Below are 19,175 nucleotides of genomic sequence, written 5' to 3'. Positions count from 1 at the left end.
CCAGACATCAAACACTTCTACCTCTATTACAAAATTCATAGGCATTTCTTGCCATCTGCCTATATCCCCTTGCCTCTGACATTGATCACAAGACCGCACTAAGAGATTTGTATCTTGAAATATAGTCGGACAGTAATAACCGCATTCAAGAACCTTAGTTGCAGTCCGGTTACCGCTATGATGACCCTCAACAGGAAATTCATGGTACACCTTTAAAATCGCCATCACTTCACTTTCGGGAACACAACGCTGAATGATGTTGTCAGCGCATGTTCGGAACATATAAGGCTCATCCCAATAGTACTACCTGGAATCCCGCAAGAACTTCTTCTTTTGGTAAGCTTTGATATCTTCTGTAACTGTGCCTGTCACCAAATAATTAGCAATGTCAGCATACCACGATGCTACTTCCATTGATACAGCTAACACCCTCTCATCTGGGAACGCATCATCTATATCTAGTTCATCAGAAGGTCTCCCAGCTTCTTCAAGCTGAGAGAGATGATCAGCAACCTGATTTTCAGTGCCCTTGTAGTCCTTTACCTAAAAATCAAATTCTTGCAGCAATAGCACCCATCTGATCAGTCACAGCTTTGCTTCCTTCTTCGCTATAAGGTATCTCAATGTTGCATGATCAGTGTATACCACGACTTTGGACCCCAAAAAATAGGCCCGAAACTTCTCAAAAACAAACACTATGGCAAGCAACTCTTGCTCCATCACTGTGTAATTTATCTGGGCAGCATTCAGTGTTCTGCTTGCGTAATAGATCGGGTGCATAATTTTATTGTGCCTTTGGCCAAGCATAGCACCTATTGCGAAACCACTAGCATCACACATCAGTTCAAAGGGCAAGGACCAATTAGGAGCAACAATGATAGGAGCAGTAGTGAGACACTCGTTTAGCTCATCAAATGCTTTCTGGACTTATCATCAAACACAAACTTAGCCTCTTTTTCAAGAACCTTGCACATCGGGTTAGCAATCTTGGAAAAATCTTTGATGAAGCATCTGTATAACCTAACATGTTCCAAGAAACTTCGGACACCTTTGACTGAGATAGCTGGAAGAAGTTTTGCAATCACATCAATTTTGGCTTGATTGACCTCAATTCCCTTTTTAGAGATTGTGACCGAGGACGATCCCTTCCTTTACCATAAAATGGCACTTCTCCCAATTTAGCATGAGATTTGTCTCCTCACATCTTTTCAGCACTTGACCCAGATGGCCAAGACAATCTTCAAACAAATCACCCACACTAGAGAAGTCATCCATGAACACTTCCAAGCAGTCCTCTACCATGTCAAAGAAGATTGACATCATGCACATCTGAAAAGTGGCTGGTGCATTACACAAACCAAAAGGCATCCGGCTAAATGCAAACGTCCCATAAGGACAAGTAAAAATAGTCTTCTCTTGATCTTCTAAAGCAATATTAATCTGATTGTAGCCTGAATAACCATCAATGAAGCAATAGTAGGAACGCCCCGCTAGTCGATCAAGCATTTGATCAATAAAAAGTATAGGGAAATGGTCTTTGCATGTGGCAGTGTTGAGTTTGCGAAAGTCTATGCAAACTCTCCATCCGATGACAGTTCTTGTTGGGATCAGCTCATTCTTTGCATTCGGCACAACAGTGATGCCGCCCTTCTTAGGAACACATTAGACTGAGCTCACCCATTTACTATCAGCAATCGGGTAAACCACTCCCACATCTAACCATTTGATGATCTTTTTCTTGACTACCTCTTGCACATTCTTGTTCAGTCTCCTCTGATGCTTTACACTTGGTTTGCTATCCTCCTCCAACTGGATTTTATGCTCACAAATCCCAGATGGGATACCCCGAATATCTGCTATGGTCCAACCAATAGCACGCCTATATTCCCGCAACACCTCCAAAATTGTAAAATCTGCTCCTCAATCAGAAGGGCTGAAACAATCACTAGCAGTGTGTTGTTTGGACCAAGAAACTCATACTTCAGATGTGACGGGAGCTGCTTAAGCTCCAACTTAGGTGGCTCAATGATCAAAGGCTTTGCTGGAGGAGTTGTTTTATTTTCGAGATCAAGATTTAGCTTATTTGGGTGGTAAGTGTATGAACCCAACCCAACAAGTGAATTAATTGTCTCCACATAACCTTCCATGTCCTCAGCATCAAAGTTCATAAGAATACCAGCTAGAGCTTCACCGAAACTTTCTTCTTCCATCTTGAACTCCACCGCTTCTTCAACAACAACAAACGAATCAATTACCGAAATGCTCTTGTAAGCACTTGGTAACTTCATCCCCTTGCTAGCCTGAAAATTAACTTCTTCATCGTTGACTCAGAATTTGATTTCATTTTTCTTTGAATCGATCAGAGCTCTCCCTGTGGCAAGGAAAGGTCTCCCCAGAATAATAGGAATGTCCTGATCAACAACATAGTCAAGAATCACAAAATCAGCGGGCAACATAAATTTACCAACCCGCAAAACACATCATCAACCATACCAACAGGCCTTTTGATAGACCTATCAGCCATCTGCAACCTCATAGTAGTTGGCCTTGGCATCCCCAAACCTGATTGTTTGTATATAGCAAGAGGCATCAAATTAACACTCGCCCCATTATCACACAAAGCACGAGCAAAATCATGGTGCCCAACAGAACAAGGAATAATGAATGCCCAGGATCGCCGTTTTTCTGAACAGTCATAGTTGAGATGATGGAACTCACAGTGTGAGTCAAACTCACAATTTTATGTTGAACCATTTTCTTCTTGGTCAGCAGGTCCTTCAAATATTTAGCAAAACCGGCATCTCCTTAACATCTTCCAAGAAGGGAAAAGTCAGAGATAATTGCTTCAACTGATCATAAAACTTCTCGAACTTAGCATCTCCCTTCTTCTTTACCAACTTCTAAGGAAAGAGAGGTTTAGACTTGAAAAACTAAATCAAAGGGCGGAGAGCCCCCTTTTACAGTCTGCTTGCTCGTGTTATCTTATTCCTTCTCAATCTCTGGAATATCAGCAACCTTCTTGTCAGTAGGATTCTCATCAACAATAATAAGTGCTTCAGACTGCACCTCTTCCTCTTCATCTATCGGCTCAGTATCAACCACCTTCTTATCAGCACCTTGGAGTATTTTACCACTCCTAGTAGTGATGGCAAACACACGGTCTACACCGCCTCCCCCATTCTTCGAATTCGGAATAGTGTCACTCGAAAGTCCTCCCTTTTTAGGAGGGTGCTGCTCTCTAGAAATATCCCTCATCTGTGCCTCCAGCTTCTGAATAACCGCTGTATGGGAATCCACTGTCTCTGTCAGCCCAGATAAAGTCCTCTCAGACTTAGACTGATTTGCCAGAATCTTCTCAAGCATTGCTTCAACTTTTGAACTACCTTGCTCTGTTGACTGCCCTTTCGGTGGTATATAAGGATTGGAACACTTGTTCCCAAAATTGTTACTATTGTTTTAGCTCCCTTGGTTCGCACCACCATAATTATTGTTGTAGTTCCCTGAGTTGTTATAAGCACCTTAACCTTGCTGAGGTCTCTATTGATTTTGATTCTGGTAACCACCTCAGTAGTTCTGTCTTTGATAACCCCCTTGAGAATTATTCACATAGTTAGCATCTTCAACTTGCATAGGGGGCCCATCATGAAACAGACCATCTTGAGTATGGTACATCCCTTTTGGCATAACTGTATCATCCTCACAAACATTTACCTTCTTAATCTGGGTTTCATCAAACTTCTTTGTTAGCAAGGAAATATTTGTTGCACGTTCTACCAATGTTTGCTGGGTATCTTGATTCTCCTTTACCATATTCTGCATCATAGCACTACCATACAGTACAACATCAGCATTGTTTGAGTGCCAAGCCTGATTGTGAGTAGTCAACTTGTTAAGTATGTTGGTCACTCGTCGATAAGATTTGTTCATGAAACAACCATCAGCTGCATTATTAGCAATTGACTGCGTCACTGGAACTAGCCCTCGGTAGAACTTCTCCATTAACATGTGCTCCGAAAAACCATGATTCGGACTCTTCTGCAAATACTCCTTGAATCTCTCCCAGGCTTCATATAGTTGTTCCCCCGGTCGCTGCATAAATTCATAGATCTTGTCACAAATTTCATTCTTCCTGCTATGAGGGTACCATTTTGTGAGAAAAGCAGTCACCATCTCTGCCCATCCAGTAATTGAATTTCGGGGCAGCTTCTCAAACCATGTTTTTGCATCTCCAGCTAAGGAATATTTGAATAACCTCAGCGGAATAACATCTTGTGAACGTTGTTCTGGATGTTATTAGCACACACATTCACAAAATTCTTCAAATGACGTTGAGGGTCGTTCTCGGTAGAGTTCCGAAAGTATCCCTCAAGCTTCAACAACTGGTACAGAGATGAGTCAATTTTCACACTAGCAGCTCCAACTCGAGGATGAACAATAGCAGGTGCATAGTCCTCCTTTGGAACAAGACCAGCGAAAGCATTCTCATCATCTGATTCATTCGCCTGATTTTTCAATCGATTTCCCTGGTAACCACCATGTTGATTTTGCTGATATTGACTCATGTTCACCTAGTTTACAAAGAATAGAAAACAAGGTGTGATGGACTAAGCAAAAGACTTCAATCAAAGCACACACTATTTAGTAATTTTAAAACCGTATTCCCCCGCAACGGCGCCAAAATTTGATACGCTCAAATTACACTTATTAATGGTATAGCGCAGACGTTGTCAAATATATTAATCCAAAAAGTTTGGGGTCGAATCCCACAAGGAATATGGTGTGAAAAGGTTATTAAAGTCATAGAATGCTAAATTTAGGTCTAATGTCTTAATCCGATGATTTTGGTAAAAGTTGATTTTTTTATGACTAATTGCTTTGGATGGTAATTTATGGTAAAAGAAACTGAGGTTGTGTCCCCTTTAGATGAAGTGTATGATCATGGGTATTGATCTTGATATACTTCTAATGGATTGCTATATGAATGCACTTAACCTCTACGTGAATCTCTACTATTTTTCAATAAATAAAGATTATTTCTTTCTATGATTTTCCCAAATATAAGAAAGTGATATGAAGAACGGTTAATTAAGCCAAGTAAATTCATCTTATTCCTAAGTGAATCTATTAAACAAAGTTTAAAGTTTTGAGTCTTTGTTATTTATTCTTACCAACCCTAATTATTTTCCCAAATAAATCAAGATTTATGGCATTAATCAATGTTTGCAACCATTAACTATGAATGAAGAATGAAGAATAAATAAACCTTAACAATCCATTATGCATGTATCAATCACAAACCCAATCATAAAACACCCGCCAATGGTTCACAACCCTAGTAAGGAAATTTAGCTACTCATAGAAAAAGAAGAACAATTGGAAATAATTGAAATCATAATGCTTACGAATTGATTGCTTGGTATTGAGGGGAAAGTAATTGCAATTGTTTGTAATCCAAAAGACTTCCAAAACTATGAGTATTTAATGCTAAGAAGAATAAAAACTGAAATCTGATGTCCATCGTACAAGAAACCTATATCAGGTATTTATAAGACCCTAAGTCGTGCGAAGTGAAAAGACAAAATTGCCCGTCGGGTCCATTCTACCGTCCGCAAAACCGTTATGCGGACCGTCAAATTGCTGCCTTTCAATCGTCAAAGAGTCTCCAGCGTTTTTCCACGATACACTTTGACGAACCGTCAAATATTATGTGGTCCGTATAATTGCTCCGCAGGACAGCTCTCCGATGCATTGCTTATTGCGACCATTATACGGTAAATTTGTCGCTCCGCATAAAGTTATGCAGCCCGTCTAATTGCTCCGTCAAACTGCCTCTTCAGTATTCTGTTATTTTCTTCACTTCTTTCTGCATTTTCACCTAATTCTCCTACTTTTGCCATCGAAACACTTAACACCTGAAATCCAATAAAAAACTTGTAAAATCACATAGAATTGCTTAAAAACAAGTAAAACTTATAGCCGAAATGCATCGATTGTGGCGTAAAATCACGCCACATCAACAATGCGGGACTAACACATCTGAGTGTCACTCCGTGTTGCATCCGCGACGCAGGGCTGGCACATTTGCTCTCAATTCTTCCAAAAATTCTCTCAAGTGTCGCAAGCTCCTCTCATTCACTCGTGCACACAAGATCACCTCCAGAATCAACCAAAACTGCTCGATTTCCCATCGTTTGTCTTCATCGTACCTAGACACATGAAATATAGTGACATAAGCTCAAATATGACGATTTTATCATAGATTAAGCGATAAAAGTCATAAGAATGGGACGTAAAATGACACGAAACATGATATTTGTGCCAAATATCACCTCCCCCCACTTAAACTTTGCTCGCCCTGCAGCAAACACTAACCTACACCAACCTACCTTACTCACAATCATGCTGTCAAAACAGGTCTGCTCAGGTTTCGGTTAATATGGCTATTTCAATAATGTTTCTCAAAAAAATCACTTGAGAAAATTCCCTAGAAAGACATGCCAAATATCAAAATTTTCGTTAAGGCAACCACCAACAGCCTTCTCAAAAACAATTTTCTTTCAAGAACAACATGACTCAAAGACACCACTTAAAAACAAGGCGATCATGCTACTTAACCAAGAATCCAACATTTCACCATTCTATTTTAAACTAAGTACCCTCACAAGAAGATAGTTGTCCATATATCTCACAAGAATCAAATAGACATCGTTCAATGGACATCAATTCAATAAAAATGCTCACTCTCACAAAGAACATCACATGCTAGATACGATATACCATAAGCTTGCCCGTAATGTAACCGCTTTACTAATATAAGCATATTGAACCTAGGATCAAGTAGGACTTAAGAGGGTTGTTATGTAGGCTAGGGGACGGGTAGGAATCATTTGGATAATAGTGACAAACCTCCCGAAGCACTTTAATACATACAACATTTCCGTTTTGGTCACTTTACTTGTCCACCTATTTTAGAGCCAACCACCCAAACTTTCCTAGTCATTCATAACTATGCAAGAATGTTGTGTAGCAAAAAAAAGTAAATCAACACAATAATTTTTATTTGAAAAAATCCTTTCTCAAGAGAGTCAAATACCACGACCTATCTCTTATAGGGATTTGCTAACGATTCCCTAAATCTAGAGTCGTACAAAGGTATAGAATAACTTATAAGGACCTGTCTTTTACAGTCCATATCTAACAACTATTTAACCAACAATAGCCTATTACACAATACTTGCTAAGGTAAATAGATGGAATCACAAAAGAAATCTAACCTAGACAACTAAAGAACTTAATGATAAATCTTGATAAGTTTTTGTTCTTTGTCGACTTGAAGTTGGCTCTCTTAAGACAAAGTGTTGACTACGCTCACTTAGCCTCTCATTGGAATGTTGTGATTTTTGATTGTGGTTAAGATCAAAATCTTGTTCGTGTTGTGTATATTTAGAAGTAGTTTCCACCTCTTGAATGTAGAATCCAACCAAGTTTTTGTTACATAATTGTACTCAAAAATCAAACCTTGTTTGACTCGGATCTTCTTTCTTTCCTTGTATACGTGTCGACTATTTCTCTTACTTGAATGCTAATTCCATGTTGATTAACTTATGATAGTTTATGGAAATATTACCATAACTTGAAATCCAATCTTTCATCGAATAAGAGTCAGTTAATATTACATTTTCTCTTATGTCGGCATTAAATAACTTTTCGGTCTCCAGTTGCATGATAGTAAGGATCAGTTCCTTTGAGCAGTTCCTTTGTTGAAACGATTGCTTTGCTGAATCCTTTGGATATCTGTTCTTTAATTCATCCTTCCTTATGTCTCCCTTGATTATCATTGGGTACATTGTTTATCAAATCGTCAAAACTTTAATGTAAGCTCATAATATATCATTGAGCCAACATCTACTCAATATCAGGTGAAGAAAAAAACTAACAAATTTGATTTTCTAGTGGAGCAGTGACCATCAGAGGTGGACCGAGGGAAACACATTGACAACCGACGGGTCGGATGGGATAAAGACGATTAGGGTTTGTATGAAAGAGAAAAAAAAATTCTTAATTGTATGTGATTTGTCGGAGGATTTATATATCTTGTAAAACACTATTGCTATATTTTGGAAATTGCAATAATATTATTAATTATGTTAATTAGGATCCTTTTTAAGCATATGTAAAAAAAACTATCTCAATAATTAAATGAATTAATAACAATGAGTGATTGATCACAGAAGATGTAGTCATTACATGAAGGTGTACATGAATCCAAACAGAAGATAACCAAGAAACACTGTTTGATTGTCTAAAGTTGTTCTAGCTAGTGTGTGGTATTAGCAGAAATGCTCATCCTACTAACAGAACTGCATTAGATAATTTAAATAGTTTTAACTGCTACAGTATACTATATTCTTCAAATAAAGGGATAAGTTTTTGCAAAGTGTGGAGTTCAGGAGTATGTCAAACTGCAACATACATGAAATGCAATCATTCTTTTGCTTGAAAATGTTCGTGGGGAATTGATTCCATAGCACCTGGTGAGAGCTTCGAGGTGACTGATAGTGGCATCATCCCAAAGCAGAAGAATTATGCAGCATTACAAGTTGTTGTTGTTTAAGTGATTCCTATGCAAAGCTTTTTTTCTCTGTTATAGCTTAGTTTTTTCCCTTGTTGTTTCCTTTTTTCCTTTTTTGTTTTGTTCTGTACATACTTGATTATTTTCCTGGAATAAAATACCAATAGCACATAGCTAGATGGTGTTAATTTTTTAATCTCAATAATTAAAAGGGTGAAAATCATTCACACCCCATCACTTTAATTTACTTTTAAAGTCAAACTCCCCGCTGAACTTAAAGTAATAGATATTCTCCTCGCTCTATACTAATTGACTTTTTAAAATTGTATTTTACTAGTTTTTTAATATAAATAACAAATCTCCTATTAAAAAAAAATTAATGTTTAGACGACAAAAAGTAAAACGAGAAATACTATTTAAATATATAAGTTATTGCCATTCTATAATGAAAAATATAGCAGGAATAATAAAATTAAGTTAATTAATAATGATAAGAACTTTGTCTATATGTACAAGTAAAAATAACATGGAATTATAAATTTTATAAATAATTTTAATGCAGGTAATGCATAAATAATTAATAGAATAGAGGTATATTATAATAAATTCAATAAAGATTGTTTATTTATACTGTTAATAAATTTTAAATTCATAATTCAAATGTATTTCATTAATGATAACCAAAATTTGTTTACCTATAAAGATAATAAAGAATAAGAAATGGTGAAACTTAAATATACACGTATATGAATGTACATGTATATATACATACTTAATGCATGTATAAAACAGAATTTATTAAATCCTATGACAAATTCATGTACATAGGACAAGGGGGAAAGGATATCTATTGTTCCCAGTTAAAGAGAAAGCTTGATGTTAAAGCAAACTCGAGAAATGTAAACGATTTTCACACATAACTAAATATGATCGTAAAATAGAGTTGAATAATAATTACTCATACAAGTGTTACAAGTATATCAAAGGAGGAGGGTATACAACAGCCAATATTTTTTTGACTCATTAATGTCATTTTGCTTTCGGCCACCAAATAACATGAGAACATTTATTGCTTTACGGAAAAATTGACAAAATGCATTTATTTTTATTTAATTTAAGATGGACCAGATGGTACTAAATATTTACGAAAATGCAAGAATCAGCTGAGTATTCTATAACAAGTTTTTTTTTCCCTTCTATTAAATGAAAAGGAATGACATTGTATAACTCTAGTTACATTGGATATCTTTTTTGGTAAATAAAATAATTTTATCACCACCTGGAAGTATTACAGCAGAATGCTGACATTGAATATTGGCAATATTATATTGCTAATACATATTTTCTCACTTAATTTACTTCCTTCAAATCCGCACATAACTCTTAATGATATGATGGAATAAATTATTTGATTTAAGGGCGGAGGGGAGGAATTTCTTATTTTTATAGTAAATATCTTTTAAAAATTGTTTAATAAAACAATAAGAATATTTTCTGACAGTAAAGGGAGATTTCAAGAAGCAAGGAGAAAAGAAAAAGATCCTTTGCTGATTTCCATTTGTTTTTACCATAATTGTATTTAACTATTTGTTTTTTAAATTTGGCCTAAAAAGACATGATTTCAAACCGTAGAAAATAATGATTTTCGTACTAAAATTAGAAGAAAAAACGAATGATAATCTACCTTAAAAATCATGGGTTGGACCTTAATTGAGGGTAGGACACTAGATTGTACTAAATTTGGACCTAGTATATTCATATAATCCAAGTGTCGTTTAAGTAATAATTTAATTACTAAATATTAGATCTTTGATATTTAAATAAAGTTTTTAAATATTATGTACACTAACGATTAAAAAGATATTTACACCGTCTCATTTATAAGAATAATTACAAGTAAATTTCTTCATAAATATTAATTGGTAAATGATAAAAATAATAATTTATGTGCTATCACCGGTTAAAATTGACTAGCAATATAAAAAAATTACACTGACATAAATCCTTAAATAAAACAAGTGGGTAATTACAAAAATTAAAGAGAACGTGAAATGGAGGAGTATGAGAAAATATTTGGAGGAGCCGGGTCCAATTTGAAGGACTTATGGAGTTATGGTCAAACACATGCAAAGAAACCGCAATCCATGTGTGTGAATAGAAACTACAAATATGATTCTCTCTTATTTATTTCCTTTCCTATTTAAATTCATTCATTCATCAGCATTTTATAAACCATGCCCTTTCGGCCTACAACCCAAAAGCAACCAAAGCAAGTGAAAAATCTTATCAATCATCAACCATGTCTTCTTCTTGTCTTGTTCTGCTTCTTCATTTTCTCCTCCTTTTAGAATTCAGTTCCTTATCTCATGGAGCTTCTCCTTCTGTCTATGAGTCGTTTGTCAAGTGCCTCACAACCAAATCAATTCCCCAATCAGATATCTCCAAAATCGTCTATTCGGCAAACAACCCTTCCTTTAACCCCATTTTACAAGCCTATATCAGAAACCGTCGGTTTGTTAACTCCTCCACAACTTCCAAACCGGTCATCATTGTCACCCCTACGCAAGAATCCCATGTCTCAGGTGCCGTCCTTTGTACCAAAGAGGCTAATTTACAGCTTAAAATTCGTAGTGGTGGCCATGATTATGAGGGTATTTCGTATATATCCAATGTTCCTTTTATTATGCTTGACATGTTTAATCTCAGGTCAATTTCTGTAAATGTCACCGATGAAACCGCTTGGGTTGAAGCAGGTGCTACATTGGGGGAACTTTATTATAACATATGGACGAAAAGTAACGTTCTTGGTTTTCCAGCGGGTGTTTGCCCTACTGTTGGGGTTGGTGGACATCTCAGTGGGGGTGGCTATGGGAACATGCTTCGTAAGTTTGGACTCAGTGTTGATCATGTTTTGGATGCTCGACTTGTGGATGCTAATGGTAGAATTCTTGACCGGAAAGCCATGGGTGAAGACATGTTTTGGGCAATTAAAGGAGGTGGTGGTGCTAGTTTTGGTGTCATTTTAGCCTTTAGAATCCAACTTGTGCAAGTCCCACAAACCGTGACTTACTTCAGAGTTGAAAGGTTTATAGTGCAGAATGCTACCGACGCTGTTGTCCAGTGGCAGAATGTTGCTAGCAAAATTGACAATAGTCTCTACATGAGGCTACTTATACAACCCATCACAGTAAAAGACAAAAACAAGGCGAAGGGGGCGAAGAGCAGTAAGACGATACGAGCAACGTTCATAGCATTATTCCTTGGTGATTCTAGTAGATTAATGTCTCTCGTAAGCAAAGAATTCCCTGCTTTGGGTTTAAAAAAGCAAGATTGTTTGGAAATGAGCTGGATTGATTCAGTGCTGCAGTGGGCGAATTTCGACAACACGACAAAGGCAGACGTCTTGTTGAACAGAACAGGAGATCCACTAAATTTCTTGAAAAGAAAATCGGATTACGTACAAGTACCAATTCCCAGAGATAGGTTGGAATCAATTTCCCAGAAGATGATTTCTTTGGGAAAAGTAGGACTAGTTTTCAATCCTTATGGAGGAAGAATGGCTGAAATTCCCGAGGACAAAACACCATTTCCCCATAGAGCAGGAATTCTTTTCAAGATTCAGTACTCAGTGAATTGGAATGATGGAGGAGTAGCGGCAGAAAAGGATTACCTTTCACAGATAAGAGATTTGTACAGCTTTATGACCCCATATGTTTCAAAGAACCCCAGACAAGCCTATTTGAATTACAGAGATCTTGATATTGGTACGAATGATCATGTTTCACACAGTTTAGAAGAAGGACGGGTATATGGGACCAAGTATTTCAAGAACAATTTTGATAGGTTGGTGAAAGTCAAATCAATTGTGGATCCACGGAATTTCTTTAGAAATGAGCAGAGTATTCCTACTCAGTGGAAACGGAGGAAGATGTTCTAATCTAGCTTTGGCTTTAGTTCTGTGAATGTTTGATCTTGATGACCATTATTTTTCTAGTTTATCATACACTGTTAATTATTCAATGGATCAAACAAATTCATTGTATAAAGAGGACTCGAATATTACTTAATGATCTTTTTGTCCTTTTTCCGCGTTGCCTTTGCGATTCGTGTATGCTACAGTATTTTCTTCTAGCTTTTTATTTACTCGTCCCAATTTACGTGTTACATTTTTCTTTTTAGGATGTCTCAAAAATAATGTCAGCTTTTTTACTTTTAAAAACCATTTAAGGCAATTGTTTGGAACCACAAATTTCAAAAGTTTTCCTTTCTTTCTTAAACTCCATGCTTAGTCAAATTGTGCTGCATAAATTGGGACAAAGGGAGTACTTATTTTTATCGCATGTAAATGGAAGAAAAATTATCAGCACCTATGGACAGAGGCGAATTCGGAATTCAAATTTTATGCGTTCAATCTTTAAGGTTCTTAGCATTAAACCTGTTATATTTTTAAAGTTATGGGCTCATATCTAGTATTTATTGCAATTTTAGTAAACTTTACACATAAATTTATGCTTCGTGCTGAAAGTACTACGTTCAAATGAACACGATACCAATGCATTGGATCTGTCTCTACCTATGGATATAATTTGTTTTACTTTTCATTTACTGCATCATAAAATGTTAATTAGGGGTGCTAAATGAGTGATTTGGATTAAACTTAGGCGGGTCAACACAGATTGAACTTATAAATAGGTTATTGCTCAACCTTGCCCAAAGTATACCTAGTCTAAGAAAGGTTGGATCAAAATGAGCTAAACAATAAGTCGTAGCCAACCCACCCAATTTATCTGTAGCAACCCGTACTTTTACGTTAGATGCGTCGTAACTTAGTCGACGTAAGCTTGGAGGGAGCACGGTCTTTTACAAGGTCATTGATGGTTTAGATTAGTGTTAGGTATGTCTCGGGAGGATTAGAGGTTAAAGCAACCGAAGAAAATAAGTTTGTCGAAGTTTGGATGAATTAGGTAGTTTCACAGACCATAAAATGGTGGTGGTTCCATTTTGAAAAATAAGCAGAATGTTGGAAAATTTTTGATGAATCACAGTGGAGTTTCACGAACCATGAAATGGTTTCACGGGGCATGATTCCATAGTGAAAGTGAGGCAGAGAGAAGGTTCTTTAAATGTATAAATCGGTGTTGCCTCTTTCTCAATTCATTTTTCATCCAAAGCACTCAAAAATACTCCAAAGTATTTCTCTATCATCCAAGTCAAGTTCTAAAAGATTTTGAAGTGATTCTTCGTTCGGAGAGTTCCTAGTACGAGTATAACTTGTTTCTTCCACGTCGTTGTTGGATTGAAGGCTTCTTTAAGTTGAAGTAAGGAGTAGAAGGGATTGTCCTTGGCATGTAAGGTAAGATTTTCCTTCTTTAGCATGGTTGAGCTTTAGATGTGTTTGGTTGTTAAGAACTTACAGGACGACGATCGAAAATCGTAAAAGGATTGTTGGTGTTGTTTTGTTGTACTTGGAGTTGTTCTTCTTGTGTTAAAGGACTGGGGTTGTAGTTGTAATAATGTGAATGGGTTGTTCTTGTTATTATGGGTTTGGGAAGGGGTGGGAGGGTGGGTCGTCGTATAGTTAATTATAAAACGAACTTGTCGTTCATCGCTTGTAGTTGTGTTCCTTAAGATAGTTGTGTAATTGTCATCTCTTGTAGATTAGCGTGTGTTCACGGGCTGTTTGTGGTGGTTGTTGAAGAGCCTACATCCAATATATGTAGTGGCTATCTTTCCTTCTTTTTGGCATGAATGCATAGCATATTTTCTCCTTATAAGGAACTCAAAGTTATCATAGACACTCTACTCCAATTGTTTGATGTCCGCTTATATTGTTCCTTGTGATTAGGGGTGTCAAAAGGGCGGGTTGGGCTAAAATCAGTCCAATCAAAATGGGCTGAGGTAAAAAGTGGGTTGGGCTAACATTGGTCCAAAAGTTACTTGGGCTGAAATGGACTAAAAATGGGCTGGGTTACAACCCGCCCAATTTTGACCCAATTTTTTTTTTTTTAAATTGATTCCTTTCTACTAAAATTAATCTGTTTCAAATTCTTTTTTTTTTTCAAAATTAATCAACTCCATCAATAAACTCATACAACCCAACCTTTATTTGCATTTTCCATGTTATCACTGCAGAGTTGAGTACATTTTCAATTCAAATACTACTTTATATGCTATAATACAAGATTAGGAAGTGACGAACAACATTGTATTTAAATGAAGTGAATAACCTTCTCAAACAACTAAAAAGAATGAATTTGCATACCAAAACACTGCAAGCATATAGAGATTAGTTACTTAGATACAAGTATTTTCACCACCAAAAAGGAAAATTCTCTGCAGTGATAACCTTAATAAAGGATACAAACCTTTGCAGTGATAACATTACTAAATGATTCACTTTTAACCTTAATAAAGGTCATCTATCACATAAAACCAACAACAACAACCAACCGAACAACAACATTCAAACAAATGTTTGTAATAAAAACTATAATAGTCATATTAGTCAAGAATCACAACAACCCATCAACTAATATTTCTCTACATACTTGAAACTAAAAAAAAAAATACAGATTGAAGTTGACAATATGCACTTACAACACCAACTCTTAGCTAAACGTAAATACTTAGGAAACCAAAGGGGAAGTGCAGAATTCATCTTAAAATAAATCATACCGATAAAAAATTAATACTTATCCATACTTGAAATTTAAAAAATTACACATTAAAGTTCAAATGCACATACAACACTAATTCTTTGCTAAATCTAACAACCTTTAGTTCTAGGTGGATATTTGATCTTGATGACCATTATTTTTGTAGTTTATCATACATTGTTAATTATTCAATGGATCAAACAAATTCATTGTATAAAGAGGACTCGAATATTTACTTAATGATCTTTTTGTTCTTTTTCCGCGTTGCCTTTGCGATTTGTGTATGCTACAGTATTTTCTTCTAGCTTTTTATTTACTCGTCCCAATTTATGTTTTACATTTTTCTTTTTAGGATGTCTCAAAAATAATGTCAGCTTTTTTACTTTTAAAAACCATTTAAGGCTTGTTCGGAACCACATATTTGAAAAGTTTTCTTTTCTTTCTTAAACTCCATGCTTAGTCAAATTGTGCTGCATAAATTGGGACAAAGGGAGTACTTATTTTTATCGCATGTAAATGGAAGAAAAATTATCAGCACCTATGGACAGAGGCGAATTCGGAATTCAAATTTTATGCATTCAATCTTTAAGGTTCTTAGCATTGAACCCGTTATATTTTTAAAGTTATGGGCTCATATCTAGTATTTATTGCAATTTTAGTAAATTGTACACATAAATTTATGCTTCGTGCTGAAAGTACTAGGTTCAAATGAACACGATACCAATGCATTGGATCTGTCTCTAATTATAAAATGTTAATTAGGGGTCAACATAGATTGAACTTATAATTAGTGTTAGGTATGTCTCGGGAGGATTAGAGGTTAAACCAACCGAAGAAAATAAGTTTGTCGAAGTTCGGAAGAATTAGGGAGTTTCACAAACCATAAAATGATGGTGGTTCCATTCTGAAAAATAAGCAGAATGTTGGAAAATTTGTGATGAATCACGGTGGAGTTTCATGAACCGTGAAATGGTTTCACGGGGCATGATTCCATCATGAAAGTGAGGCAGAGAGAAGGTTCTTTAAATGAATAAATTGGTGTTGCCTCTTTCTTAATTCATTTTTCATCCAAAGTGTGAAGACCTTCCAAGTCATCTTGCTACATAAGCACATATTTTAGACATGTGGATGCTGACATGGCAAAGATGCTAGCATTTATGGGAAGATTCTAGAGCCATGGAGAGTTTTCTTGGAGAGACTCTAGATCCTTATAAAATATTTAGGAAGACTTTCTTGAGAAGCCTTAGAATATTCTAGACATGTAGAGAATTCTAGAGAGGAGACATACTTGTAAATATAGAGGGACTTGTGTAACAATTATTATTTATCCATTAGCCCCTAGGTGAGTAGTATAAATAGAGGGGCATACATTTGTAAAAACCATCAAGCAAAATCAATTAAGTCTTCAATAATAAAAAATCTTCCTTCTAGGAAATTTCTCTCGTCTTTCTCAATTACTATTCCCTTAGCGATCTTGAGTGTAGTAATCTAGGCTGACTTGGCATAGCAAGATCGTGAGAAAGTTATGCAAGAACGTGAGCGAGTTGTCAAGTGCCGCACGTGCGCTTAGTTGAAGACTAAGGACGTGACAACGTGGTATCAGAGCGAAGGTTACGACTGAGGGAATGGCAAACGACGGAGAAATCAACGCCGCTAAAACCCAAGCCAACGTCATCCAGGATACTGCTGGCAAGAAGGGCTATAACAAAAAGAGGAATGACGCCAACAAGAGCCAGGAGGTGCCGCCAGAGGTTGTGCCAAATGAAGGGCCTACATCCCAAGAACCATCTACCACTGAGGAGAGCGAGGAAGACGTGGAGGTCCTATCCGGGGACGTCTCACTCGGTAAAGAGTGGGTTATCAAGGTTAACGTGGGGATGGACGCCATCGGCATATTTGGCCAACGTTTGGGCAAGGTGGAGGGCACTCTTAGCGTTCTTGAGGGGCATACTCTTGAAGAGATTTAAAGCATCCGAAATGACTTGGAAGGGCACATGCAGATGCGATTGAGGTAAAGCAAACCATCACTGCCTTAGAGTGCAGACTCATGGAGGCGTTAAGTACTATCGATGCCATGAAGGCAAAGATAGTGGCACTTGAAGGGCAGATTGATGTTAGTGTGACCGAGGCATCCAACAATGTTGTCGTGACGAGGGAGGCTAAGATCGAGGCTCCCAAGCCACCAGTGTTCAAAGGGGTTCGTGATGCACAAGAGGTGGAGAACTTTCTTTGGCACTTGGAGAATTAATTCAGGCATCGAAAAGTGAGGGACGATGAGGCCAAGATCAACACCGTTGTGTTGTACCTAACAGAGATTGCCATGTTATGGTGGAGAAGAAAGGTCGCTGATACTAATAGAGGTCTATGCACAATCAACACGTGGGATCAGTTCAAGAATGAGTTGAAGCCACAGTTCTATCCAAATAATGTCTTGGACGAGGCAAGACGCAAACTTAGAGAGTTGAAGCAGACAGGGAGCATCCGCGACTATGTCAAGGTGTTCACCACCCTTATGCTTCAAATTCCCAATCTCACCAGCGATGACTTGTTGTTTCACTTTATAGACGGGTTGCAAAATTGAGCTAAGCAGGAGTTGCAACGCCGTCAAGTCGTAGACATAGACCAAGCCATAGTGGAGGCCGAGTCTTTGATGGACTTCAGGCATGACAAGCACGGCAAAGGCCAAGGCAATGAGTCAAGGGGTAGCGATGCCAAAGATGGGGGAGACCGTGGCGAGAGCAAGGAGTTGCAACAACAATACTCCAATACTCAAAATGCAAATAAGTTCGACGGCAAGAAGTCAGGTGGTCGTCAGGGCTATGTTGAAAAGCAGGCGCAGAACGAGAATAAGGGATGCTACTTATGTGGAGGGCCGCACAGCTTCAAAAATTGCCCTGACCTTAAGAACATTAGCGCTATGGTACGTGCAAGTCACGAGCAGACACAAACACAGAGTATGGGAATCACAAAGTTGGGGGCTTACCATATGGCCAAGGGGTTCGAGGAGCAGCTTGACACTGCTAAGTCCTACTTGGATAAGGCAGCAAAGAAGATGAAGAAGTTTGCTGACCGCAAGCGTCGTCCCACAGATTATAAGCTTGGGGACATGGTTTTGGTGAAGTTTATCCGAGGCAGTTTAAGACACTACGGGACGTGCACCAGAACTTGGTACGGAAGTATGAGGGGCCGTTTAGGATCGTTGCCAAGGTGGGTAATATCTCATATAAGTTGGAGTTACCACCTCATCTTAAGATTCACCCCATCTTCCACGCTAGCGTGCTCAAGCCATACCATGAAGACAAGGATGATCCCAGCCGAGGTCAGTCGAGTCGGGCGCCGATTACCATCACCGTCTCTCATGATCAGGAAATTGAGGCTATCATTGATTACCAGGCTAGGCGAAAACAAGGGCAGAAATTCACCGCCATGTTCCTCGTCCATTGGAAGGGGAAACCACTGGAAGAGGCCACATGGGAGTGTTATGAAGACTTGTGGCAATTAAAGACAAGATTCAAGAGTTTATGTTGCAGCAATGCGCCGCAGTCATCGCAACATTAGGTGGGGGAGAATGTGACGACCTTCCAAGTCATCTCGCTACATAAGCACATATTTTAGACATGTGGATGCTTACATGGCAAAGACGCTAGCATTTATGGGAAGATTCTAGAGCCATGGAGAGTTTTCTTAGAGAGACTCTAGATCCTTATAAAATATTTAGGAAGACTTTCTTGAGAAGCCTTAGAATATTCTAGACATGTAGAGAATTCTAGAGAGGGGACATACTTGTAAATATAGAGGGATTTGTGTAACAATTATTATTTATCCATTAGCCCCTAGGTGAGTAGTATAAATAGAGGGGCATACATTTGTAAAAACCATAAAGAAAAATCAATTAAGTCTTCTATAATAAAAAAGCTTCCTTCTAGCAAATTTCTCTCGTCTTTCTC

General features: G+C 37.4%; 1 protein-coding gene and 1 non-coding gene across 2 annotated transcripts; both read left to right on the top strand.

The window, feature by feature from the left end:
- Positions 1-4,015: 4,015 nt before the first annotated feature.
- On the top strand, positions 4,016-4,122 carry LOC132608463 (small nucleolar RNA R71). The gene has a single exon (XR_009570382.1). It is a non-coding gene; the product is annotated as a small nucleolar RNA R71 (small nucleolar RNA).
- Positions 4,123-10,776: 6,654 nt separating this feature from the next.
- On the top strand, positions 10,777-12,656 carry LOC132605825 (berberine bridge enzyme-like 21). Its single transcript, XM_060319075.1, has one exon. The coding sequence runs from the start codon at positions 10,872-10,874 to the stop codon at positions 12,507-12,509; it is 1,638 nt and encodes a 545-aa protein (XP_060175058.1). The 5' UTR covers positions 10,777-10,871; the 3' UTR covers positions 12,510-12,656.
- Positions 12,657-19,175: the final 6,519 nt, after the last annotated feature.

This window comes from Lycium barbarum, chromosome 8, assembly GCF_019175385.1.
Source record: "Lycium barbarum isolate Lr01 chromosome 8, ASM1917538v2, whole genome shotgun sequence".
Lineage (NCBI taxonomy): Eukaryota > Viridiplantae > Streptophyta > Magnoliopsida > Solanales > Solanaceae > Lycium > Lycium barbarum.
Note: the sequence above shows the minus strand (reverse complement) of the source record. Positions and strands in the feature narration are given on the sequence as shown.